Source organism: Pristiophorus japonicus, chromosome 1 (genome assembly GCF_044704955.1).
Source record: "Pristiophorus japonicus isolate sPriJap1 chromosome 1, sPriJap1.hap1, whole genome shotgun sequence".
Lineage (NCBI taxonomy): Eukaryota > Metazoa > Chordata > Chondrichthyes > Pristiophoridae > Pristiophorus > Pristiophorus japonicus.
The window spans coordinates 176244726-176272533 of NC_091977.1; the positions used below are offsets into that span (position 1 = coordinate 176244726).

Below are 27808 nucleotides of genomic sequence, written 5' to 3' on the forward strand. Positions count from 1 at the left end.
GTTTACAACCTTTCTGACAGACTCATTTTGATGTTTATACCAATACTACTAAAATCAAATTCTTCTGAAGCGAAATGTAACAACTAAATATTTACTCCTCTTTCTTTTGCATTTAATGACAAGAATACAATTGTTAAATAACATATAGGGGCCGATTTTCATCAAGGTCTCCGCCCGCCCAAGTGCTGCTGGTGGCCGCCGAGGTACCGGACGGTACTTTGGGCGGGATATTGATCGCCGAGATCCCGCGAAGGTCGGCGGGCGCCAAATGGACGACGTACACTGCCAATCTGGGCGGAAGTGGGTGGGAGGTCTCATTCTCAGCGACAGAGGCGCTTGTCGCCCAAGTGCCACCGAGGATGGAGTCAGGCCCACGGAGTGTCGAAGACCTGAAAAAAAAAATCAACACTAAAAAATAAAAAAACTATCCGAAGACCTTCAGGGGACCCCATCCAGGTAAGTCGCTGTTGACATTTAAAAAAAAAATGTTCACTTACCTTTTTTTCAGGTTCTTCCTACTTACCGTTGGGGACAGACCAGCCGCCTCGCAGTGGTCCACCCCTGTTCTGCCGCTGACTCCCGTCCGCAGGAATCTGGGAGCTCGGCGGGCGGGAGGTCAGTTGCGCCACTCGGCCGTCCACTGAAGTCAGCGGGCGGTTCCCGGCGGCTCTCACCTCCCACCCTCTCCAGGCCACCTCCAAAGTGGCATTGGACGGATCTTGACGAGGAATGTCAGCGGCAGTGGGTGGTGAGTTGATGAATTTAGGCCCTATTGTGTATGCAAGCACGCTCTAGTAATGACTCCACGAGGCACGGTTGTAGCACTTGAACTGTGGCGACCTTAGTCCTTTATTGCAGGTCCTAGAGTGAGGACACCAAGAGGTGAGCTCCCTTTTATACTTGGTTACCTGCAGTGTCCAGGTAACCCTTAGGTGTCCAGCCGCAGCACCCTCTGGTGTACAGGTATGATGTATACAGGGTGAAGGTACATTCAATGGTCTAGTGTTACAGTACATCATTGACATGAATACATAACAGGCTCCATAGAATCAAATATTTCTAATTTCACCTTTCAGCTGCCTGGTTCCACAGAAGACATGCAGATTTGTGTGGAACAATGCGACTGTCCAGAGTGTGGATCCGGTAGGTTATTTCATTGTTGTCTGCAAGAGGTCGTGAACCCCGATCCTTCAGGCTTGCTGAAAATATCTAGAATGCAACAGGAATCAGAAGAGATACAGTCAAACCTTGTGTCTGCAATAATAACAGCATCATTTCAAACAAGGCTAAATAGTTACAATCCTTTTTTTTAAAATCTACTTTACACTATATTTTTCCTTTTTAGAAAAAAATCAAATCACTTTGAAGATTTAATCGCTCATCTAAATTAACATTGGGTTATGTTTGAACTACAGAAACAAAATGCCCACAGTAATGCTCAAGTTGAAACTAATATCAGCTGAACTTTGAAATATAGGTTCTTTAAAACTATTATCAGTCAATGCCAATCACTGAGAAACTGTCACCAAGCACTGTTCCAGTTTTTGTGAAATTATCTTCAGTGACACCTTTATCTGCAAATTATTCATGTAATTTTAGTTAAAATAATTATTGAGTTTTACCTTTTATGCTTGTCATTCAGATCAACAGACCCAAGTAGAATTTTACTGATTCAATGAGAAACAAAAATGCCAAATGTGACCAGAAATATATTTATGCCATCAAGAACGCTTACTTTCCAAACCAAAAACTAAGCTTGCACTGATCAATTGAAGTCAATGGAAAAGAAAATTGAGCGGGCTGTGAAAAGGACTGCCGATTCGCTTTCACGAGCTTTGCGCTACCATCAAAGACTAATTTCACCCCATTATCTCTATTTGTTAATCTAATTCTAGGTCATCAATAAGTTTCTGTTTTCAATAAAAATTTTCAGAACACATTGGGCCTACTTTATTGTTGAGTGCAATTCCTTCTGCACTGGCTTGGAACCACTGCTGGCTGCTGTACTCTGTGAATTGCACATGTTGACAACTTTCATCTCCCGTGGTAAGTGAGGAGGTAGGAGGAACGTCCAGCAGCCGTTCGGGAACATGAAAGGAATCACCATTCTTCCCATCAACCTTGTGTCCATTAATTTGTTGGGGATACCAGTGATATGATTTAATAGTGAGATACTGGCAAGTATCAAGAACTGTTTTGCCCCTATGAAGTTGAAAAAAGAGATGTTAAAATAAGTGCCCCGGTGACAATTCCAAAATCTAGGGTAGATATCGCAATAAATTGAATTTAGTTACTTTGATCAGACTAAACTGAAACTCATCTTTTCTCAGTTCAATTTTACATAAAATGAAAGAACCAGCTACTAATTTTGTTCCCGAATACAATAGTGAATAGTCAACATGGATTTCAAAAGGGAAAGTGTTGCTTGACCAACCTCATTGAATTCTTTGAAGAGGTAACAGAGAGGAGACAAGGGTAATGTAGTAGATGTAATATATCTAGATTTCCAAAAGGCTTTCAAATAAGGTACCACATAATCGACTAATGAATAAGGTCAGAGTATACAAAGTCAGGGGACAAATAGCGGAATGGATAGCTAGCTGGCTGCAAGACAGAAAGCAAAGAGTACAGGTGAAGAGTAGCTATTCAGAATGGCAAAAGGTGAGAAGTGGGGTCCCACAAGGGTACTTAAACAGGTGCAGCACCCTCATTTATATATTTTTATTAGGCACCCTCTGGCTTCGGGTTGAGTGTCTTGGACAACTAAAACTTTCTCGACTCAAAATGACATTCACAGTATTTTTGTTAATGTTTTAAAACCTAGAAATCACATGTAGCAATTTGTTTACATTAAACTCGGAACTTCTCTAATTTCATGGAAAATAAAGATTCAAATGACATTTTAATTTGAAGCACATCTTTTTGGTACAAGGGTATAAATATGGAGGAAGCAGTATCTCACAGTTTAAGTGCAAAGGCAATCTTGTACCAATCTTTGAATACTCCCTCCATAACCTGAAATGTTAGAATCATTGGCTTGGATATTAACTGGGGCGGGGAGGGCAGGATTTCAATTGCGAAACCCAGAGTTTTACTTCCACAGCATGCGTCTATTGGCCCTGATAGGTTCCTTGCCTGGAAGTCAGCCTGATTGACAGGCTTGGCTTTCAGTCAGACAGGGAGCACTCCAGAGCAGACCGCAGTACCAGGTAGGTCCGGTCTGATCCAAGACCTAGCCATTGTAAAACTCGAGTTTTCTCAAAATTCAAAGATTCCGCCTCTGTGTGAAGAAACCCTAAGGAAGGATCATTTGGGGCTTGCTTGAAATCAACTTTGGGATTGTTAAAAGAAGCATGGGTCTGCAGGGGAAAAGGACTGCAAAACCCAGGGGAACATTAACCTCTGAAAAGGCCATTTTTGGGTATTGGAGCTGTCTGGGATATTCAAGCTAAAACAAATTGTCTGGGGAATTGTGCAAACTCCAAAACTCTGCTCCCCAGGAAACATTAACATAGCAACAATTGACCCAGAGATAGCCAGCCATAGCTCTAAGCATGAAATCCATCCAGTACATGCATAATGTTAATCGCCCAACCGGCCTGCATTGAAAACCCAGGCCTAGGCAGACAACGTAAACACCGAAAATAATTTGTACAATCGCAACCCGAATTCAACCGATCGACACATCCTAAACCAAGTTACCGTTAACGAGCCCGCCAAAATCCAACAAAGAATTACCAAGCCCGCCAAAACTAAGACAAAGAATCGGGTTTGATTTGGCGCGCAGATTAGAAAGACTCTCAAAGTATAATTGAAGCCCTATTTTTTGAGTTAATCAGCTTTCCAAGGAGCTCGCTACGCAGCCTTCTAGAGCCCTCTGAGCCTCGGCACCTTCAGCCTCAACAGCACTCCTGGGTCACACTGCTCTGCCACCGGAGAAGAAGGAAGAACATCGTCAAACGGGCTGAGAAAAGCAGTTCCCAGTAACTTCGGACATCACCAACTCATCGCGGCAACAAACTGACCACAGCCAACGTGGTAACTTCGAACCACCGCGATCAACAAAAACTACTCAAGAAGAAACTGAAGATTCAAAAGTTTTCACTCTACAATCTACTCCTGGCTTACAACGGGTGAAACATTACCTAAAGTAACCCAAAGCCCTACTCCTACAAGAAGAAAGCAGGTACTCACCCCATAAATCCAATACATGCCCTACCGCATCAGCGGACTCAACCCAACTGAAGACTACGCAGTAAGAAGTCTTCCATGACGTTCGGGGTACGGCAAGCAGAACCTACAGAATCCAGCGAACCCCAAAATTGCGAACCACTGCTAACTGGGAACAAGAGGATTGGTGAGCATTATCCCTGTTGCCCGAGAGTCTAACCTAGTCAGATTTAGGTATTGGGAGGTGGGAGGTGTATTATCTTTCTGTAACCCCTTTTGTATGTGTAATAAAGTGTTCCTTATTCTATAGATTGTAAGTTTTGACATTGTACTTTCCTTTCTAAATAAAATCAAAGTTTCTTGCACCAAAACCAGTTGTCTCTTGCACTTTGTCACATCCCCAAATAAATCCAAAGTCTAGAACCCAGGGAGTGGGAGCGATTCGAACTGCTCAGAAGGTCAGAAGTGAACCTGACCCCCGAGACCACCCCCTACACCATCCATTGTAAAACTTGCAACGCAGGTTAAATTAGAGGTTGCCAGCCTCATTAAAATATTTAAATTGCCAACCCACCTCCTGGAAGCAGGTTGGCTGCCTGCCCTTTGTCCAGCATCCGTAAAGCCCGGAATTGGGCAGATTGGAGGCGGGTTGGGATCGGGGTTCAGATTTTAAAAATCCCCCCTGCACCCGCACCTGCTCCCAACCCACCTGTTTTTGTGTACTGAAATTCCTTTCATTGTACTAGTCAATAGCATATTAAGCCTCTTCTTTAATATGTAACTGGAAACACTGGACCAGTACAACTCACAAGCCCCCATTAGACTGCCATATAATCAGACAAATTTCCATGTGACTGCCAGCTAACATCTAAAAATTATTTTTGAAAATGTGCAGCGCATTGAAAGTGGTCACATATCCAGATATACAATTGAGACCTAATAACAAGACCAATGCAAAATAAATCAAAAACTGAGAGGAGTTATAATGTAGGAATTGTTACACTATGCCCGGCCTCTGCTATGATTGGAAAATAACCGGCCCCTGTTATTCCAGTTCTAGTGCATGTCTCTATTATTATAACTCTAGATCTTGTCTCTATTGTATTCAATAGAGTATGTTTCTGGTATTGGTAATGTAGACCCACTTCTGTTAGTGTTACACTATCACCTCTTTCAGTGCCATTGGAGGGAGCAGTGTGCGGCGGCCTGGCCCGGAAATCAATGCAGTCCCGGCCTACAAGACCATCAGCAGGCCGGGGCCATTGGAAGAAGCAGCATGAGGCGGCATACCATTGCAGGGAGCAGCGGGTACTGCTGCAGGAGGGCGACGGCTGCGAAGCCAGGTCGCTGATTGCAGTGCGGGCAGGCACAGCAGGAGGGGTGAAGGAGCGGCAAGAGTCCATAGAGGGAAGTGACCGGGGCCCAAGAGAGGCATGAATCTGAGGCCCAGAAGAGGCGAGGGCCCAGGGGCAGCATGGGCCAGCCCACACTGTGATATGTGTGCGCGCTCAGTCTATGCAGCAGAGCTGGTCTCCAGTTAGTCTTGGGTAATCCTTGCCACTGGACCAAGACCTAGCTCTGTCAAGCCCATGTGGTGGCTGGTGTGCAACGGCCACCACACGTTAAAAAAATCCAAGCACAGGCATCTTCCACCCTTCACGATGTAGTTCAGGATCTGGAATATTCGGTCCTTCATTGAAACACCTGTGAACTCATCCCTTTTTGGCATGGAAGCAAATCATCCTCGCTTCGAGGGACTGCCTATGATGATGATGATGATTTCAGTAACAAGTTGCATGATTTCATATCTATATGTTTGAACAGGTACTGAAAAGTAAACTGAGAAATAATAGTGTAGTCAGCATAGGAGAATGAGTAGTACTAATATTTTCTGAACATCTTGAGGTAAAATTATTCTGGACATGACCTGTGAGTTACATAATGGTTAGTTTTATTTTTAGAGACTGCAATATGACCCTAGTTCCCACTATGTATATCTCTATCCTGTAACTCCATGTTTGAATCTCTCCCAATCAGATTTCCATCCCTGCCACACCACTGAAACGACCCTAACCAAAGTCACAAATGACATCCTCTGTGACTCTGAACATGGTGCATTATCCCGCCTCGACCTCACTGCAACTTTTGACACAGCCGACCACTCCATCTTTGATCAATGTCTTTCCTCTGTTCAGCTCAGTGGGATTTCCCTCACTTGGTGTATTATCCTTTTCCTCAAAGCATACTGTCCCTTAGTGAAATTGTCCACAAATATGGGGTCAGCTTCTACATGTGCACAGACAATACCCAGATCTACATTTCCACCTTCGCTCTTGACCCATCCACTGCCTTTGTGTTGTCACTATGCTAGTGAGCAAATTTGAAAAGAGCGCAATGTGCTGCTGATTTTCAAGTGTTCATGGCCACAAAAATCAACACATTTTCGATTAGCAATATTTTACTGTGAACACAATGCATCACAGTCTGAAATTAGAATTTGATTGTAGCTCTCTGATGACTGCTATGATATTCCTACACCAAGATGAAAAATAGGCTTACATTTTTTCCCCATTTATTTAAAGAATACTTTGAACTAAAAGGATATTTAGATTTGTCTAGATTTTTCTGGTTCTATTTTATGATACTCTCCTTTGTTAGCTTTTACTGAAAGCTACTAATATATTCAATACACGATGCATTAAATTCAACCCCTAGATAGATGCAAATAATAGTTACTGCTTTATGTATTAATCCTATAAAATCTCAATAATCTTGAATAATTTTACCTCTGACCAGGAGATCCACATTCTACATCAGTGAGGAGTGAGAAGGCAAATCTCTCGGTCACTTCAGCCAGTTGACTGAATCCTTTAGTATCCTTGCGTGTAGGGTCTAGTAGTGCACAAAGAATATTGTAAAGTAGTCCCCTACTGGTGTCACTGGCCGGCGTCTTCGCTCCTTCCTGTATCACCTAATGAATCATAAACAAATTAATCCATTAAATTAAAGTACCAAAATTATAATGGAAAAAAATATTGCTGGACAGCATCTTCTTCCAAGTGTGTCAGGCAAAGTGGGAATTATAAAAGGGCTAGGCATATAGCATGAATAAACTTGTGTTCGACAGGTGTAAGTGGATAGTGGAAAGGAGTCATAAACCACTGCCTGCAGTGGCCTTGGTCTCAAAAGAGCCAACCTTGCACTTGTTGTCCAGGGCAATGCAATGGAGAATGGAGGACTTCACTCCTATAAATTTCTTTCACACAGAACGTGCCTAATATAATCCATAAATCACAGTAGGTTACACTAGTATCTGGTATTTAAAAAGCTCCCATTTGAAAAAGATGCCTGATTTCTCACAAGCCCGAGGTTGATAATGTCCAACTTGAAATGATGCCATTTTTTTTCATTCCACCACCCACACCAGAACCTACCGAAAATTAGCACGGGACGCACAATGGGTGGAAATCTATTGTTCGGTTACACCCTGTCTACGTCTATTTTTTATGCCAAAGCAGAAACTAAAACCTATGATTCTAAATTATTATCCAGTTCTGTCTGTAATGTACAGTAATTAATGCACTTTCAAAGCAAGCACATCTAGTTGTGCTGCTGACACAAGTTTACTCTGTGATAAGTAAATGTTTGACAACAAATAGTAGGTATTTTTTTTTAAATTATGCTTTTTCACTTATAGTTACACTTATGTGGATTATGGTATTACGCTCGTTTAAGATAAATTGTAACTTTCACCTTTTCCAACACTTTCATTACTGCACTGAGTTGTTCTCCTGTGGCTTCTGCAGTGATCTTGTTTTGCAGTTTTTGAAGAATTTGATTTATTAAGTCATCATCAAGGGGTTGGTATAACTGATCAACTAAACCCCAGAAGAACTGAGAGTTAGCATCCGTGACTATTGTGATGTTTGCTATGTTGTAATCCTTATCCAGCCGAGTTCCTGCAGATGGATTGTAGAGCAGCACTTGAAGTCGCTTGGGCAATGGATTGGAAGACGCCAGCTCTGGAGTAAGGACAATGTCCAATGCAACGCTCGACTGCCCCGGTTGGAAAGTTAAAATGCCTCCCGACTTCACAAAATCCATCCCAGCAATAGCTGGTGATATTAAGGTTTGGCCTACCAGCTCAGCTTTTCTCAACTCCTATAAAATACAAAATAAGGATATTTATTTGCTCTGAATCAAATAAATTCACCATTGTGAATTTATGTTTGATGCATGTATTTATTTCATAACTTTAATAAAAACTAAAAAAAAATTAAAATCATGATAACAGAAACATAGAAGACAATGTCCAGAATTTGCTGAAATAATAATGGCATCCAAACGACGCACAACATTATTAATGTGCAAATCGGTCAACAACTTGTGGTGAGGAAGACGAGCCCCGTGAATTGCGAATCGCCACAAGTTGCTGGCCAATTTGCATCGATCCACCACTAGCTTCATGAAAACGGTATTTCACCCTTAATCTCTCGTGATTTTCATGAAGTTGCTGCATTTGCATATTAATTGCCCATTAAATTCACCATGGAAAGTTAACTCTAGTAAATTATAGTGTAACTACCTATTTAAGACATAATTGTTGATGACTGCCAATCAACTTTGTTATATATGTAAACGTGTATTTACTCTGTACAGCCACCAGAGGGCTCATCCCCTGGAGTCCCAAGGGATCCCTTAATCTCTTGGGAGCACAGGTATTTAAGGAGGCTTCACAGGTTGGAGAGGCTCTCTGGAGACCTGCAATAAAAGACTTAGGTCACACTTTACTTTGCGCTCACAGTGTTCAGTCTGACTCTTTCTCCATACACTACAACTGGCGACGAGATACAGATAGCGAACCCAAAGATGCAGAGAACAGTGGGCCTCCTGGAGAAATTCTCAGAGGGAGATGATTGGGAAAGTTTTGTGGAGCGACTCGACCAATACTTCGTGGCCAACGAGCTGGATGGGGAAGAGAGCGCTGCCAAATGAAGGGTGATCCTCCTCACCGTTTGTGGGGCACCAATGTATGGCCTCATGAAGAATCTGCTCACTCCAGCGAAACCCATGGAGAAATCATACAACGATTTGTGCACACTGGTCCGAGAGCATTTGAACCCGAAAGAAAGCGTTCTGATAGCGAGGTATCGGTTCTACACCTACAAAAGGTCTGAAGGCCAGGAAGTGGCGAGTTATGTCGCCGAGCTAAGACGCCTTGCAGGACGCGAATTTAAAGGACATTTGGAGCACATGCTCAGAGACTTTTTCATATTTGACATTGGCCACGAAACCGTACTTTGCAAACTTTTGACTGTAGAGACCCCAATCTTGCGTAACGCCATAGCGATAGCCCAGGCGTTCATTGCCACCAGTGACAATACGAAGCAAATCTCTCAGCACACAAGTGCTGCTACAAGTACTGTGAACAAAGTGATGTTGTTTTCGAATCGTAACGTACAGGGCAGGTCACATATACCTGCAGCTACACGTCCACAGATGGCCATTAACACCTTGTTGGCGCTGCGGGGGTGATTATCGCTTCCATTCATGCCGATTCATAGAGTACGTTTGCAAGGGCTGTGGAACAATGGGACACCTCTAAAGAGTGTGCAGGCGAGCTGCAAAGCCTGTTAAACCTACAACCCACCATGTTGCAGAGGAGGACAGATCCATGGAGGATCACGACGTACCAGAGCCTCAGATCGAGGAGGCAGAGGTACATGGGCTGCACAGATTCACCATGAATTGTCCCCTGATAATGCTGAATGTAGAACTTAATGGACTCCCGGTGTCAATGGAGCTGGATACGGGCGCGAGCCAGTCCATCATGGGCAAAAAGACTTTCGAAAGGTTGTCATGCAACACGGCTTCAAGGCCAGTCTTAACTCCAGTTCGCCTCGAAACTAAGAACTTACATGAAAGAACTGACTCCTGTAATCAGCAGTGCTACCATAAAGGTCTCCTACGATGGAGCGGTGCACAAGCTACCACTCTGGGTGGTACTGGGCGATGGTCCCACGTTGCTCGGCAGGAGCTGGCTGGGAAAGATACGCTGGAACTGGGATGACGTCCGAGCACTATCGCCCGCTGATGACACTTCGTATGCCCAGGTCTTAAACAAATTTCCTTCACTGTTCGAATCAGGCATCGGGAAATTCCAAGGAGCAAACATGCAAATCCACCTAATTCCAGGGGCGTGACCCATCCATCACAAGGCGAGAGTACCCAGGGAGGCACCGCTAAGTTTATGGTCTTGGCCCTCCAAACTGTGGTCTAGGGTACACATCGACTACGCAGGTAAAATGTTCCTTGTGGTTGTAGATGCGTACTCCAAGTGGATTGAATGTGAGATAATGTCGGCTAGCATGTCCGCTGCCACTACTGAAAGCCTGCGGGCCATGTTTGCCACACACGGCCTACCCGATGTTCTGGTGAGCGACAATGGGCCAGGTTTTAACAGTGCTGAGTTCAAAGAACTCATGATTCATGTCACATCTGCCCCATTTAAACCAGCGTCCAATGGTCAGGCAGAGAGAGCAGTGCAAACCATCAAGCAAGGCTTGAAGAGGGTAACTGAAGGCTCACTGCAGACTCGCCTATCCCATGTCCTGCTTCGCTATCGCATGAGACCACACTCACTCACTGGGATCCCACCTGCTGAACTGCTCATGAAAAGAGCACTTAAGACAAGGCTCTCGTTAGTTCACCCTGATCTACATGAACAGGTAGAGAACAAGCGGTTTCAACAAAGTGCATACCATGATAGCGCAAATGTGTCACGCGAGATTGAAATCAATGATCCTGTATTTGTATTAAACTAGGGACAAGGTCCCAAGTGGCTTCCTGGCACTGTCATGGCCAAAGAGGGAAGCAGGGTGTTTCGGGTCAAACTTTCAAATGGACTCATTCACTAAACACTTGGACCAAATCAAATTCAGATTCACGGACTATCCTGAGCAACCCACCTTAGATCCTTCCTTTTCTGATTCCCCAACATACACGCCAGTGGCAACCGGCACCATGGTTGACCACGAAGCAGAACCCATCATCCACAGCAGCCCTGCAGGGCCCAACACACCAGGCGGCCCAGCAAGGCCAGCTGCACAGCAGCCCAGCGAGGACCCAACAAATGATTCAGCAACATCAGCTTTCACACCGAGATGATCAACCAGAGCAAGAAGGGCCCCAGATCGACTCACATTGTAAATAGTTACACTTTTGACTTTGGGGGGTGGGGCGGGGGGAGGGGTGTTGTTTCTAAGTAAACTTGTATTTATTCTGTACAGCCACCAGAGGGCTCATCCCCTGGAGTCCCAAGGGATCCCATAATCCCTTGGGAGCACAGGTATTTAAGGAAGCTTCACAGGTTGGAGAGGCACTCTGGAGACCTGCAATAAAAGACTAAGGTCACACTTTACTTTGATCTCACAGTGTTCAGTCTGACTCTTTCTCCATACACCACAAACTTCATTTGCCCAGAAAGTGAACAATTAGAAGTGCAGAAACCCATTCCTTCAAGTAGTGAATTATTGTCGGGAGATTTTAAAAATGTAACATTTTTTAAATGTTGAACTTTAAAATAATAATTTTTCTTACTTTTCCTTTTTCATCCAATCTTTCTCTTTCTTTATTTCTCTTTCTGTACCTGATTTGACATTGGATTCACTCACTCTAATTCACCCTCCTTCTCAGTCCTTCCTCTGTTTATTTCTCATCCTCGTTGGTTAAGGAAATACACTTTTTGTCCTGTTTTTCACCAAGGTCCCAGATGCCCTGTTTTCTTGGCCAAGTCTTGAGCAGCTCATAGTTCCAGCAACTTTGTGGACAAAAATATTTGAGCTGAAGGGTGCAGAAACAAGTCTAACTAACGGCACACTGCGAGATGCCCCACTCCAGCAAATTCTGGGCCATTATGGTGAAATGCAAAATACATTCAGAATTAAAGAGAAACTAATAATTCAGATGTAAAAATTCATTGGGGCCAAATTCTATAAGGCCTGAAAATAGACATGGGGATCGCGATGCGTGATCTGCCTGCGCCCGATGAAAGTAATGCAAACAGCATGCAAAATTCGTGCTGCCTGTTAATTAACATGATTGAACCACTGAGCCCAGCGCTGAAAGCGCTGCTGGTTGGATCAGCGTTCAGCAGGGGGCCTAACTTTGTGAGAAGTCTGCTCAAGCTATTTAAAACTAGCCTGCAGTATGAAACACAGTCTGCACCCTTTAAAGGGGAGGAGCTTTCTGAAAGAAGCACCTCATTGTAATTGTTGCAAAGAGATATTGAAGATCGCCATAGCTCAATAGGGCAGAGAAAGGGCACCTCAGTTCTCAGACGCAGCAGTGGAGGCCTCAGTGCAGGGGATTGAAAGAGACTGGCCTTCTACCCGCAGGGGGCCAAAAGGCCCCCAAGATTGACTGTGAGAAAGTAATGGGAGCAGATTGCTGATGCGGTCAGTGCCACCAGTCTTTCCCCTAGGACCTGGATCCAGTGCCAAAAAAAGTTTAATGACTTCACAGGAGCGGTCAAAGTCAGTGAATGCATCTACTAATGCCATGTCCCACCAACTGCACCACTAGCCTCACACACTGCTCAATGCACCACACCCCCATCACACACTTACCAAAAATCATCTCTCACAATCACAGCTTCACCTCACCCTCAAACACTTACCACTGCTGCAATACCCACATATCACACTTTGCACACGATGCCACATATTCAACCATGACAAGCACATCACCCAAACACACTGTACCACACTCACTGACACACTTCCCTTTCTCTTGCAGGAAAAGGTGGCTCATAACCAGCAGCAACAGCAGCTAACAGGCAGGGGGCAGGCATGGCAGCAGAACCTGACACAGCTGGAAGAGACAGTGCTAGACATCATTGGAGGGGAGGTCACTGAGGTCGTGGCGATCAGAGAGGTTGAAAGCATTGATGAAGACGGTATGCTCATACTTAATCCTCCTTCTCACATCCCACTCGCCACTCATCCCACAAGCTCTTCTTACTTACAAACTGCTGATGGTGTAAGCATGCACATCTTGCTTTCCCCCCAAACCCTCATCACAACCTTACCCTTGTGCCTTTCTCCTTTCAGATACCCCAAGCATTCCAACCAGGCCTACCAGTGTTGGAAGAGCAAGAGTGATGGAGAAGAAGAGACACCGTCACTCTATCTGACATTCGCAGGAACCAGTTCAAAAAGTGGCACTGCGCGAACTTTAGAGGTTAGTATAGAGGCGAGATCTGCAGGATTTGCAGGCTGCCTCCTCTCTTCCTCCTCCTCCTGAGGTGGTAGTGGAGCCCGTGGTGTCAAGGGCTGCACCCTCATGATGGTCAAGTTGTGGAGGCTGCAGCAGCCACCATGAATTGGGACACCCCCTCTGGCGTGTACTGGAGGGCTCCTACTGAGTGGTCAAGGCTTAAGCACCCCGATGGTCTGCTCGATGACGATCCTCGTGGCAGCCTGGCAGTTATACGAGTGCTGGCCATGAGTGGTGGGGTTGTGAAGGGGAGTCATCAGCCAGGTTAGCCTTTGTCGCCTGACAGCAACTCTCTAATTCGATGTGGTGGCTGGAAGATTGCAGGCACAATAGACTGACGCAGGATGAAGAAATCATGACTGCTGCCAGGATACCGGGCATTCACCATCATAATGTGCTGGGCAGGGTTGCACACCAACTGCACATTAAGTGAGTGGTAGCCTTTGTGGTTATGGAACATCTCACCAATGATATGTGGCATCCGTGAAGCCATGTGTCTGCAGTCGCTAATGCCCTACACCATGGGGAAGCCGGATAGCCTGCAAAGCTACGTGCGTGCTCCTTCTGCTTCTCTCTGTTTAGAGAGAAGACAATGAAGTTCCCTCTCCTGGAGTACAGAGCCTCTGTGACTTCCCGGATGCAGCAATGGACAGCGAACTGAGATGTTTGCTACATCGCCTGTTACAGCCTGGATGTATCCACTGCCGAAAAGATTCACCTTGAGCGCTGCTGGCAGAGCCATCATCGTCCTGCTCGGAGGCTGCACGTCTGGTTCCAAGACATGGCAAAGTTCGGTGACCACCTCCTTGGTGAAGCAGCCCACCGAACACACTGCTCCTCATTCAGGTGCAGCTGGAGAAGTGCTCCTTGAAGACCCGACGTGGCTAACGCCTCCTGCTGAGAGCCCTCCTCCATCTCACCCCTCTGCGAGCAGCTTGTCTTTGCTGCCTCTGCTCTATCTCCCTGTCACATTGGAGCGTGAGGGTGACTGCAACTAGAGCCCCATGACTAGGAGCAAGTGATGTACTCAGAGGCCTTCCAGTAGCAGCCAGCATCTTCCCGATGTCCCAGCACTCCCTGTGCACTTTTAAATGTCTTCCAGCAACCCAGTACTCCCACAAACTTTGCACGAGCCAGTACAAGAGAAATAATCGGCAAATTGAATGTTTCCTTTTAAATAACGCTAGTGCGGGGTCCCTCGTGTAACTGAACGCATGTTCAGCTGTACATGTTTAGGAGAGGGCGTTGAATGGATGGCGACATCGAAAATGGCAGGTTGTGCATCAAATCAATGTTACACGCTGACTGACATCACAACCTGTCTACTCTGCATACTGCCAGCACAGGCATGTCCTGCCCACACTGTTGTCCTCCTCAAAGCCTGCTGCAAAATTTCCGCTATCATTTTATCAAGTTGCACAACGGGAAAGATTTAATCCGCAAGTGTGATTCAGCAATCCAGTCTCCCCAGCGAGACCGATAATCACAGGCTGTGCCCACAATTTCCTGCAATCTGCTCCACGGGAGCCCCAGATTGCAGAATCACCGCTTATGGGAAATGTTAGATCTCTTGGTTTTGGCCTGTGTTTCAGTCCCAGTTAGACTTTACGCATTCAAAAATAGCAGCAATCATCATCATTAAGTGCTCCTAGATTTAAGGCTCAAGAATAAAGCTCTCATTTCTCTAACCCAGCAGAATGCTTCAGCTCCCAACTTCTGATGAACTAAATTCAATTGCCGAATTGTGATTCATTTCTCACAACAGCTAGCGTGTAAACCTTGGTTGTATGTGAAGCCATCTAGTAACCTCATGTATGGCCTCAAGCTTAATTTGATAATTGTCTCACAGTTTGGGTTAAAATTGGATGCCTAATCATTTGGTATCATATAGACAATTTGCAAGGTTCTGCTCCTGGCATGGGGCCTCAATGGACAGCATCACGAGCCGTAGATACAGCTAGAACACTGCAGGATTGATGCTGCAGCTCCTGCTGCCCTTTCTGACTTCTCCATATCAGAGCAGAGCCTTTCAAAAATGTACTCTTATGTGTAAGCTGCTTGTCAAGTTAGCAGTGATAATCTGAGATTGGATTCTCATTGCATTCAGTATACAACATAAATCTTGCTACCTGTATTTATTTTGGAAATTCTTAATCACTTCTAATACATATAATAAATGGGGTAGATTTTTCTCTTTGTATAACCGGGGGAGCACAGTTCCTATGTCAGGTCTCCACCACCACAACATTGCCCTGGTATTTCCTGGACATAACTGGGCCCATGCCGGAGGTGGGAGGGAGAAAGAGAGAAAAATACAGAAGAGGAGAAAAGGGACATACAAAACAAGATAGACAAAGAGACAGAACATATAAAGAGATACATTTCACTTTAAATTGGTACAACCATTTTATTTAATTCTGCAAAATTAAATACAGGCCTGTTACAAAGTGATCCACCTATTGAACCAGTTGAGATTCAAGTAACAGGCTGTCCTAAAATTTTAACTTGCTACAGTTTGAGTGATAAAGCCAGTGCTGTTAGTACAAGGTTGCCAGTTAACTCTTCTCCAATTAGCTTCAAGTACTGGATGTAAGGGCCTCAAAGATAATAGGTAATGGTACATTTTGTTTGAAATATAACCCCAATGAACTATAGCATATGAATTTATTGCGTCTCTTAAATTCCTTCATCAGAGCATTCATATGTACAGTCTTTGAAGATCAGTCAATAGAAAGCTTGAACAAAAAAACAGAAGATTCTTCCCACATTCCGAAAACACTTTTCTTATAAAACGGAAGAAGTATTTTTCAAATGTCATCATAGATAACCTATCATCTTCCAAAAACACAGATTGTAGGCTGGAAACTACAGTACTGATTAGTTAGCAGAAAACTTTGCTGATTAATGACAATTTAGCAAACAGATTTATTTATATTAAAATTATTGCATTAAGAACATAAGAACGTAAGAAATAGGAGCAGGAGTAGGCCCTACGGCCCATCGAGCCTGCTCCGCCATTCAATAAAATCATGGCTGATCATTGACCTCAACTCCACTTTCCCGCCCGATCTCCATATCCCTTGATTCCCCTAGACTCCAAAAATCTATCTATCTCACCTTGAATCTATTCAGAGACTCAGCATCCACAGCCCTCTGGGGCAGAAAATTCCATAGATTCACACCTGAGTGAAGAAATTCCTCCTCATCTCTATCTTAAATGGCCTATCGCTTATCTTGAGACTGTGTCCCTAGTTAGAAACATAGAAACATAGAAACATAGAAAATAGGTGCAGGAGTAGGCCATTCGGCCCTTCTAGCCTGCACCGCCATTCAATGAGTTCATGGCTGAACATTCAACTTCAGTACCCCATTCCTGCTTTCTCGCCATACCCCTTGATCCCCCTAGTAGTAAGGACCTCATCTAACTCCTTTTTGAATATATTTAGTGAATTGGCCTCAACAACTTTCTGTGGTAGAGAATTCCACAGGTTCACCACTCTCTGGGTGAAGAAGTTCCTCCGCATCTCGGTCCTAAATGGCTTACCCTTTATCCTTAGACTGTGACCTCTGGTTCTGGACTTCCCCAACATTGGGAACATTCTTCCTGCATCTAACCTGTCTAACCCCGTCAGAATTTTAAACGTTTCTATGAGGTCCCCTCTCAATCTTCTGAACTCCAGTGAATACAAGCCCAGTTGATCCAGTCTTTCTTGATAGGTCAGTCCCGCCATCCCGGGAATCAGTCTGGTGAACCTTCGCTGCACTCCCTCAATAGCAAGAATGTCCTTCCTCAGGTTAGGAGACCAAAACTGTACACAATACTCCAGGTGTGGCCTCACCAAGGCCCTGTACAACTGCAGCAACACCTCCCTGCCCCTGTACTCAAATCCCCTTGCTATGAAGGCTAACATGCCATTTGCTTTCTTAACCGCCTGCTGCACCTGCATGCCAACCTTCAATGACTGATGTACCATGACACCCAGGTCTCTTTGCACCTCCCCTTTTCCTAATCTGTCACCATTCAGATAATAGTCTGTCTCTCTGTTTTTACCACCAAAGTGGATAACCTCACATTTATCCACATTATACTTCATCTGCCATGCATTTGCCCACTCACCTAACCTATCCAAGTCGCTCTACAGCCTCACAGCATCCTCCTCGCAGCTCACACTGCCACCCAACTTAGTGTCATCTGCAAATTTGGAGATACTACATTTAATCCCCTCATCTAAATCATTAATGTACAGTGTAAACAGCTGGGGCCCCAGCACAGAACCTTGCGGGACCCCACTAGTCACTGCCTGCCATTCTGAAAAGTACCCATTTACTCCTACTCTTTGCTTCCTGTCTGACAACCAGTTCTCAATCCATGTCAGTACACTACCCCCAATCCCATGTGCTCTAACTTTGCACATCAATCTCTTGTGTGGGACCTTGTCGAACGCCTTCTGAAAGTCCAAATATACCACATCAACTGGTTCTCCCTTATCCACTCTACTGGAAACATCCTCAAAAAATTCCAGAAGATTTGTCAAGCATGATTTCCCTTTCACAAATCCATGCTGACTTGGACCTATCATGTCACCTCTTTCCAAATGCACTGCTATGACATCCTTAATAATTGATTCCATCATTTTACCCACTACCGATGTCAGGCTGACCGGTCTATAATTCCCTGTTTTCTCTCTCCCTCCTTTTTTAAAAAGTGGGGTTACATTGGCAACCCTCCACTCCATAGGAACTGATCCAGAGTCAATGGAATGTTGGAAAATGACTGTCAACGCATCCACTATTTCCAAGGCCACCTCCTTAAGTACTCTGGGATGCAGACCATCAGGCCCTGGGGATTTATCGGCCTTCAATCCCATCAATTTCCCCAACACAATTTCCCGGCTAATAAGGATTTCCCTCAGTTCCTCCTCCTTACTAGACCCTCTGACCCCTTTTATAACCGGAAGGTTGTTCGTGTCCTCCTTCGTGAATACCGAACCAAAGTACTTGTTCAATTGGTCCGCCATTTCTTTGTTCCCCGTTATGACTTCCCCTGATTCTGACTGCAGCGGACCTACGTTTGTCTTTACTAACCTTTTTCTCTTTACATATCTATAGAAACTTTTGCAATCCGTCTTAATGTTCCCTGCAAGCTTCTTCTCATACTCCATTTTCCCTGCCCTAATCAAACCCTTTGTCCTCCTCTGCTGAGTTCTAAATTTCTCCCAGTCCCCAGGTTCGCTGCTATTTCTGGCCAATTTGTATGCCACTTCCTTGGCTTTAATACTATCCCTGATTTCCCTTGATAGCCACGGTTGAGCCACCTTCCCTTTTTTATTTTTATGCCAGACAGGAATGTACAATTGTTGCAGTTCATCCATGCGGTCTCTAAATGTCTGCCATTGCCCATCCACAGTCAACCCCTTAAGTATCATTCGCCAATCCATCCCAGCCAATTCACGCCTCATACCTTCAAAGTTAGCCTTCTTTAAGTTCTGGACCATGGTCTCTGAATTAACTGTTTCATTCTCCATCCCAATGCAGAATTCCACCATATTATGGTCACTCTTCCCCAAGGGGCCTCGCACAACGAGATTGCTAATTAATCCTTTCTCATTACATAACACCCAGTCTAAGATGGCCTCCCCCCTAGTTGGTTCCTCGACATATTGGTCTAAAAAACCATCCCTTGTGCACTCCAGAAAATCCTCCTCCACCGTTTTGCTTCCAGTTTGGTTAGTTCTAGACATTCCAGCCAGGGGAAACAACCTCTCAGCATCTACCCTGTCAAACCCCCTTCAGAATCTTGTATGTTTCAATGCGAGCACCTCTCATTCTTCTAAACTCCAAAGAGTATAGGCCCATTCTACACAATCTCTCATCATAAGGGCAGCCCTCTAATCCCAGGAATCAATCTAGTGAACCTCCATTGCACCAACTCCAAGGCAGGTTATTCCTTCCTCAGAAAAGGAGACCAAAACTGTGCGCAGTACTCTAGATTTGGTCTCACCAAGGCCCTGTATAATTGTAGCAAGACTTCCTTACTCTTATACTCCAATCCCCTTGCTATCGAGGACAACATGCTAGCTTTCTGTGTTTCTTGCACAAGACCACGCAAATCTCTCTCAACACCAACACTTAAAAGTTTCTCACCATTTAAAAAATATTCTGTTTTCTATTCTTCCAACCAAAGTGAATAACCTCACATTTCCCTACATAAAACTCCATCTGCCACTTTACTGCCCAGTCACTTAATCTATCCATATCCCTTTGCAGATACTTTGTGTTCTCCTCACAGCTTACTGTCCCACCTAGCTTTGTATCATCAGCAAACTTGGATATATTACACTCAGTCCCTTCATCTAGGTCATTAATAGAGATTGTAACAGCTGAGGCCCCAGCACTACTCCTTACAGCATCCCACTAGTTACAGCCTGTCAACCTGAAAAAGACTTGTTTATCCCTACTCTCAGTTTTCTGTCCGTTAACCAATCCTCTATCCATGCTAATACATTACCTCCAATCCCATGAGCCCTTATCTTGTATAATAACCTTTTATATGGCACCTTATCGAATGCCTTTTGAAAATCCAAATATACTACATCCACTGGTTCCCCTTTATCTACCCCGCTAGTTACATCCTCAAAAAAATCAATAAATTTGTCAAACACGATTTCCCTTTCATAAATCGGGGTTGACTCTGCCTAATCATATTATGATTTTCGAAGTGCCCTGTTCCCACTTCCTTAACAATGGATTCCAGCACTTTCCCGATGACTGATGTCAGGCTAACTGGTCTGTAGATTCTCTCTCCCTCCTTTCTTGAATAGTGGTGTTACATTTACTACCTTCCAATCTGCTGGAACGTTCTAGAATCTAGTGAATTTTGAAAGATCAAAATCAATGCATCCACTATCTCTTCAGCCACCTCTTTTAGAACCCTAAGGTGTAGGCCGTCAGGTCCTAGGGATTTGTCGGTTTCTCTAGTACTTTTTCTCTGCTTATATTAATTCCATTAAGTTCCTCACCCTCATTAGACCCTTGGTTCTCCACCATTTTAGGTTTGCTTTTTTCACCTTCTACTGTGAAGACAGATACAAAATATTTGTTTAACGTTTCCGCCATTTCCTTATTCCCCATAATAATTTCTCCTGCCTCATCCTCTACGGGGCCGATGTTTACTTTTTCCATTCTCTTCCTTTTTACATACTTGTAGAAGCTCTTAATAATTTGTTTTTATATTTCTTGCTAGTTTTCTCTCATAGTCTTTTCTTTTCCCTTTTTATCAATTGATTGGTCATTCTTTAATGGTTTCTGAAACTCTCCCAATCCTCAGGCTTACTACTGTCCTTCACAATATTATAAGCTTCTTCTTTCAATCTAATGCTATCCTTAACTTCTTTAGTTAGCCATGGATGGATCACTTTTTCTGTGAAGATTTTGATTCTCAATGGAATGTACTTTTGTTGAGAATTATGAAATATTTCTTTAAATGCTAGCCACTGCTTATCTACTGCCATACCTTTTAATCTAATTTTCCAATCTACCTTAGCCAACTCGCCCTTCATACCTATGTAATTGGTTTTATTTAGGTTTAAGACTCTAGTTTCGGACTTAGGCAAGTCACTCTAAAACATAATGTGAAATTCTATCCTATTATGATCACTCTGTCTCAGAGGATCCTTTACTATGAGATTGCTAATTAACCCTGTCTCATTACACAATACAAGATCTAAAATAGCCTGTTCCCTGGTTGGTTCCATGATGTATTGTTCGAAGAAACTGTCCCAAATGCATTCCATGAACTCGACCTCCAGATTACCTTTGGCAATTTGATTTGTCCAGTCTATATGAAGATTGAAGTCCCTCACAATTATTGCATTACCTTTGTTACAAGCTCCTACTATTTCTTGATTAATATTCTGTCCCACGGTATAGCTACTGTTAGGGGGCCTATATACTACACCCACCAATGTTCTCTGCCCCTTGTTATTCCTTATCTCCACCCATACTGATTCTACTTCCTGATCTTCTGAGCCAAGATCCTTTTTCTCTCCTGTCCTTATGTCATCCTTTATTATCAGGGCTACCCCCCACCCCACCTTTAATGTCAGCTGTGGCTCAGTGGGTAGCACACTCGCCTCTGAGTCAGAAGGATGTGGGTTCAAGTCGCACTCCAGGAACTTGAGCACATAAATCTGGGCTGACACTCCAGTGCAGTACTGAGGGAGAGGTGCAGTCAGAGGTGTCATCTTTCAGATGAGACATTAATCTGAGGCCTTGTCTGCCCTCTCATGTGGATGTAAACGATCCCATGGCACTACTTCAAAGAAGAGCAGGGGAGTTATCCTGGTGTCCTGGCCAATATTTATCCCTCAATCAACATAACAAAAACAGATTAATTGGTCATTATCACATTGCTGTTTGTGGGAGTTTGCTGTGTGCAAGTTGCTGCCACGTTTCCCACATTACAACAGTGACTACACTCCAAAAGTATTTAATTAGCTGTAAAGCGCTTTGAAACATCCGGTGGTCGTGAAAGGCGCTATATAAATGCTAGTCTTTCTTTCCCAATCTGTCTGTCTTTTCGAAACTTCAACTACCCTGGAACATTTAGTTCCCAACTTTGGTAACCTTGCAACCACGTCTATAATAGCTATTAGATCAAACCCATTTATCTCGATTTGTGCTACTAGTTCGTCTATCTTGCTACAAATGCTCTGTACATTCAGCTAAAGAGCTTTTAATTTAATTTTTGTATCATTAATCCTTGCTTTGACCTTATTCACTGCTGCACTGCTATCATTAAACTCTGTCCCTTTCTGTCACACTGCTTATTTTTACACATATCGCTACCCTGCTCTATTGCATTGATCTTTCTCTTTAGATATCTAAATTTACCCTCACCTGACCTCTCCTCCATTTTTTAGTTTAAAACCCTATCTACGGTCATATCAGACATAGTTAATCGATTTGCCAGGCCGCTGGTCCTAGCCCGCTTTAAGTGGAGCCCATCCCAACGGAACAGCTCGCTCTTTCCCCAGTACTGGTGGCAGTGCCCCATGAATTGAAACCCCTTCCTCTCACACCACTCTTTGTGCCACACATATAACTCTCTGATCTGCTTGACCCTATGCCAATTTGCACCTGGCTCAGGTAGTAATCCAGAGATAATTACCCTTGAGGTTCTGCTTATTAATTTAGACCCTAGCTCCTCAAATGTCCTGAGCAGAACCTCATTCTTATTTCTACCTATGTCGTTGGTTCCTAAATAGACCACAACAACTGAATCCTCCCCCTCTCACTCCAAGATCTTCTCCAGCCACGAGGAGATATTCTTAACCCTGCAGGCAACACAACCTCCAGAACTCCCTGTCACGGCTGCAGAGAACAGTATCTATCCCTCTGACTATACTATCCCCTATCACTACCACATTCCTTCCTTTCCGCCCCCCCCGCCCCCACACTTGGATGGCCCCCTGTACCACGGTGCTGTGGTCAGTTTGCCCATCCTCCCTGCAGTCCTTTTCCTCATCCATACAGGGAGCGAGTACCATGTACCTGTTGGACAGGGTCAAGGGCTGAGGCTCCTCCATCACTGCATCTTGGGTCCCCATACCTTCCTGACTCACAGTCACACCCTCCTGTCCCTGACCATTGATTAAATCTAAAGTACTACTTAACCTAAAGGGTGTGACTGCCCCCTGAAGCAAAGTGTCTAGGTAACTCTCTCCCTTCCTGATGCACTGCAGCTCGTACTCCAGCTCAACAATTCTGAGCCGAAGTTCCTTGAGCTGCAGACAAACTCATTGCAGATGTGGTTGCTCGGGAATGCGATGCTGTCTGCCAGTTCCCACATGCTGCAATTACGACACACCCCCTGTCACATATACTTTGATTCAATTGATATTTTAGTTTTGTTTAATTATTTTATGCTGTAAGTTATTAATTTAATAAGTACTAGCAAGTTACAGTTCCTCAGCTTTTAATTTAACCTTTTCCCTAACTTGGAAAGCAAAGAAAAGCTGTTATACTCACCAACCAATCACTTACCTGCTCTCCTGTGATGTCACTCAATGATTGTTTTGTTGTTGTTTATAAATTGGAGTCTCCCGCTCTTGTTAGGCCGCTGCAGCTCTGCTCCTTCCGGTCATGTGACACTAGGATTCAACTTCACTGGTCCTGATTTTAACGGGATGGGCACAGTGCGTGCAAGCCCTGAAGTGGGTGGCGCACATGGACATAATTGAAAGGTCAAGACCCGACTGATTTTAACAGCCAGTGTCCCATTTGCATACATTTTTTTGACTCCTGCCTGAAGCTGGCCAGATCCATTACGTAGCCAGCGGGTGAGAGTGGGAATTGGGCGGCAGAAGGCCGCAGTCGGGGATGTATGGGAGCAGTGCTCAGAAGTTGGGTCAGTCTTTTGATGTGGTCGAGTGGAGGGAGAGAGTCCGGGGCAAGAGATGCCCACGGCTTTCTAGTCAAGCACTGAAGAGCACTCCTGCTCCTTCTAGTCAAGGAAACCTAAAATAACATTTAAAACTTACCTGCATGGGTCTCTCTTGTAAATCCACCTACCGGCAGGTCTGGCCGGGACCCGATTTGCATATTTTAAAATGGACCCCGCTGCCTTCCTGCGGACATCTTGTTCACCCGCTCAAAAGATAGCGTTAACATCGGGAAGGGAACAGGATCAGATGAGGCAAGTTGCTACCCTCATTTTAACTGCCACTTCCCTCCCCCCTCCAGGCCCCAAACTGGTTTCAGTCAAGTGGGGGTGGGGGAATTAAAATCAGGGCCATTATGTCTGAAATAGCTATTTTTCCAAAATGCAGGAACTTGTTTATTTAGCTGACTGTTCAGGCTGACCCAGTGGACATTAACCCTCTTCACTGACCCTCTGAAAAGCTCTCTATACAGCATAGCTCTTCAGCCACACTGAAGTGCTGTTCAAGGTTTGCTTCAGTCACTTTTGCACTGCATTTTAATAAATCAACTTTGTTTTGAAACTATATTGATCTAAATCGATTTTGTGTGTACTTCAGTCCTAAAAATACAACACAGGTGCCAAATCACAGTGCTTACAGAAGATAAAAAGTGAGATAACAAGACAAAGCTAAACATGGGCTCAAGGGGCACAGTCTTCAGTGACAAATGTTTAGCAAAGCAAAACACAGGTTTTTGTTACCCTACAGATCAATACAGATGATAAAGGAGCTAATAAAAGAAGTGAGGAAAGCACTATTGCATATGCAACAAATATTTAAAACAAATTGCACTACATTTTCAAAGGGATGTTGTCATTATGGTTTCCTACATTACAACAGTGTTCTATTGGCTGTAAAATGCTTTGAGAAGTCCGGTGGTCGAGAAAGGCGTGAGAAAAATCCAAGTCTTTCTTTTCTTTTTTTGTGCTATAAAAGCTCCCACTTCAAAGCTGTTCATGTTCCAAGCTCAGAAGCTGTTGCTTACTCCATTTGGAACACAGATTGAGCTTTATGTCAGCTGTGGCTCAGTAGGTAGCACACTTGCCTCTGAGTCAAAAGGTTGTGGGTTCAAGTCGCACTCCAAGAACTTGAGCACATAAATCTAGGCTGACACTCCAGTGCAGCACTGAGGGAGTGCTGCATTGTCAGAGGCGCTGTCTTTCGGATGAGATGTTAAACCCTCTCATGTGATCACAAGAGATTCCACAGCAATTTTTCGAAGAAGAGCAGGGGAGTTATCCCTGGTATCCTGGCCAACATTTATCCCTCAATCAACATAACAAAAACAGATTATGGTGGAAATGCCACTTTAAAAGAATGTTCTGCTCAAAATATAAATGCTGTTCATCCTAAAGAGTATTTGTTGTGATGAAATGCAGCTTATTAAACTTTGCATTATTTTGCAAATTTCAAATTATGATTTGAGCCGAGAAATGATTGTTGTTGACATTCATACATTACAACAGAGACTACACTTCAAAAGTGGCTGTAATGTATTTTGGGACATCTTGTGAAAGACGCTATATAAATGCAAGTCTTTTTTTCTTTTACTAGATGAACCCTTAGTTTCCTCATATGTATTTCTTTGGTCTGCTACCTGAACATAATGGTTAATCTGTTAATTTTGCATAGTTGTACAGCTCTAAAATAATGCAAACTATGTAAATGATCCATCTCAATATCAACAACAATAATTTCTAGATTTTAAATATGTTGAGAACATAAGAACATAAGAAATAGGAGGAGTAGGCAATGCAGCCCCTCGAGCCTGCTCCACCATTTAATAAGATCATGGCTGATCCGATCATGGATTCAGGTCCACTTCCCTGCCCGCTCCCCATAACCCTTTATTCCCTTATCGGTTAAGAAACTTTCTATCTCTGCCTTAAATTTATTCACTGTCCCGGCTTCCACAGCTCTCTGAGGCAGTGAATTTCACAGATTTACAACCCTCTGAGGGAAGAAATTCCTCCTCATCTCAATTTTAAATGGGTGGCCCCTTATTCTAAGGTTATGCCCCCTAGTTCTAGTCTCCCCTATCAGTGGAAACAGCCTCTCTGCATCCACCTTGTCAAGCCCCCTCATAATCTTATACGTTTCGATAAGATCAACTCATTCTTCTGAATTCCAATGAGTAGAGGCCCAACCTCCTCAACCTTTCCTCATAAGTCAACACCCTCATCCCCGGAATCAACCTAGTGAACCTTCTCTGAACTGCCTCCAAAGTATATCCTTTCATAAATATGGAAACCAAAACTGCACATAGTATTCCAAATGTGGCCTCACCAATACCTTGTATAACTGTAGCAAGACTTCCCTGCTTTTATACTCCATCCCCTTTGCAATAAAGGCCAACATTCCACTGGCATTCCTGATCATTTGCTGTACCTGCATACTATCCTTTTGTGTTTCATGCACAAGTACCCCCAGGTCCCGCTGTACTACAGCACTTTGCAATTTTCTCCATTTAAATAATAACTGCTCTTTAAATTTTTTCTGCCAAAAAGCTTGACCTCACACTTTCCAATATTATAATCCATCTGCCAAATTTTTGCCCACTCACTTTGCCTGTCTATGTCCTTTTGCAGATTTTTTGTGTCCTCCTCACACATTGCTTTTCCTCCCATCTTTGTATCATCAGCAAACTTGGCTACGTTACACTCAGCCCCTTCTTCCAAGTCGTTAATATAGATTGGAAGTAGTTGGGGTTCCAGCACTGATCCCTGTGGCAGGCACCCCACTCGTTACTGATTGCCAAGAAATTAAAGGTTCCTCGAAATTATTGTTGGTGATGATAGCAGACAATCTTTTAAGTCATTTATTTACTCTGCTTGCTATTTTAGCGATGGTGTTAACCTATTTTATTTATTTACACTGAGCATTAATTTTCTATTAATCAACGTTAATTTCTAGCCTTAAAAGTAAAAATGTGACTGAGCAATCAATTAGGATGTTGCTTCCCGCCATGTAGTCACACAACCATTGCTGTTGGCAATGTGTTTAGTTTTGATGACCCACAAGGAAACTGAAAACCAACTCCCCCAAAAATCTGTAAAGTGTAAGTAAACAAATCTATCGATTGGTGGCAATAAAGTAAATATATGGGGTAATTTAAATATGGTGGAGTACAGCTGTAATGAAATCACTAAACAGAATTATAAAATAAATTCTGCAATTTATAACATTATGCAAGTTATCTTTAAAATCTTGTGAAATTCTCAATGAACATATTCCAGAGGTTTATAAAATAAATTAAACGCATCTCTACACAGTGGCATTCAGGTGGATGAAGAGCCACCTGCTGTTTTACGGCAGTATTGCTGGTAATTCAAGTTTCACATTATGTAATATCGAGGGATTGCTATTAAATGTTGCATTTCACACGTGTAATTATTATTTTCAAGCATTTTGCTCTCCCTATTTGGTAATTGTTTTTCACCCTTTGTGAATGACACGAATCCCATGGTTGCCACCATTTTCAAAATGTCAGGAGTGACATTTACAATAAAAAAAGACAGACTTCCTGGATCCCTCAATATGCAAAGATAATGCTCAATGTGGAGGACTAATTTTCCTCTTCGTAGTGCCTGGGGAATGCTCAGATCCCAGATGCTATTGAGACAAAAGCGAGGTGGAGAGCTGCTACGTTACCACTACGCTGACCAGCATTACCAGGGCTTTTCTGGATGGGTGCACATCGAGCGTTCGTAGAATCATAGAAGTTTACAGCATGGAAGGAGACCATTTCGGCCCATTGTGTCTGCGTCGGCCAACAAGAGGCTATCCAGCCTAATCCCACTTTCCAGCTCTTGGTCCGTAACCCTGCAGGTTACAGCACTTCAAGTGCACATCCAAGGACTTTTTAAATGTGGTGAGGGTTT

At 43.7% G+C, this 27808-nt stretch overlaps 1 protein-coding gene across 3 annotated transcripts in view; it reads right to left on the minus strand.

Moving 5' to 3' along the window:
* adgrv1 (adhesion G protein-coupled receptor V1) overlaps window positions 1-27808 on the minus strand; it is an 892784-nt gene that overhangs the window by 333963 nt on the left and 531013 nt on the right. For all 3 annotated transcript variants that reach the window (XM_070885047.1, XM_070885038.1, XM_070885028.1), the window contains 4 exons: window positions 7924-8331; window positions 6957-7141; window positions 1950-2202; window positions 1070-1209 (listed from right to left, as the gene is read on the minus strand). In XM_070885047.1, the coding sequence (XP_070741148.1) occupies window positions 1070-1209; window positions 1950-2202; window positions 6957-7141; window positions 7924-8331 (986 nt within the window). The remainder of the gene's footprint in view (window positions 1-1069; window positions 1210-1949; window positions 2203-6956; window positions 7142-7923; window positions 8332-27808) is intronic.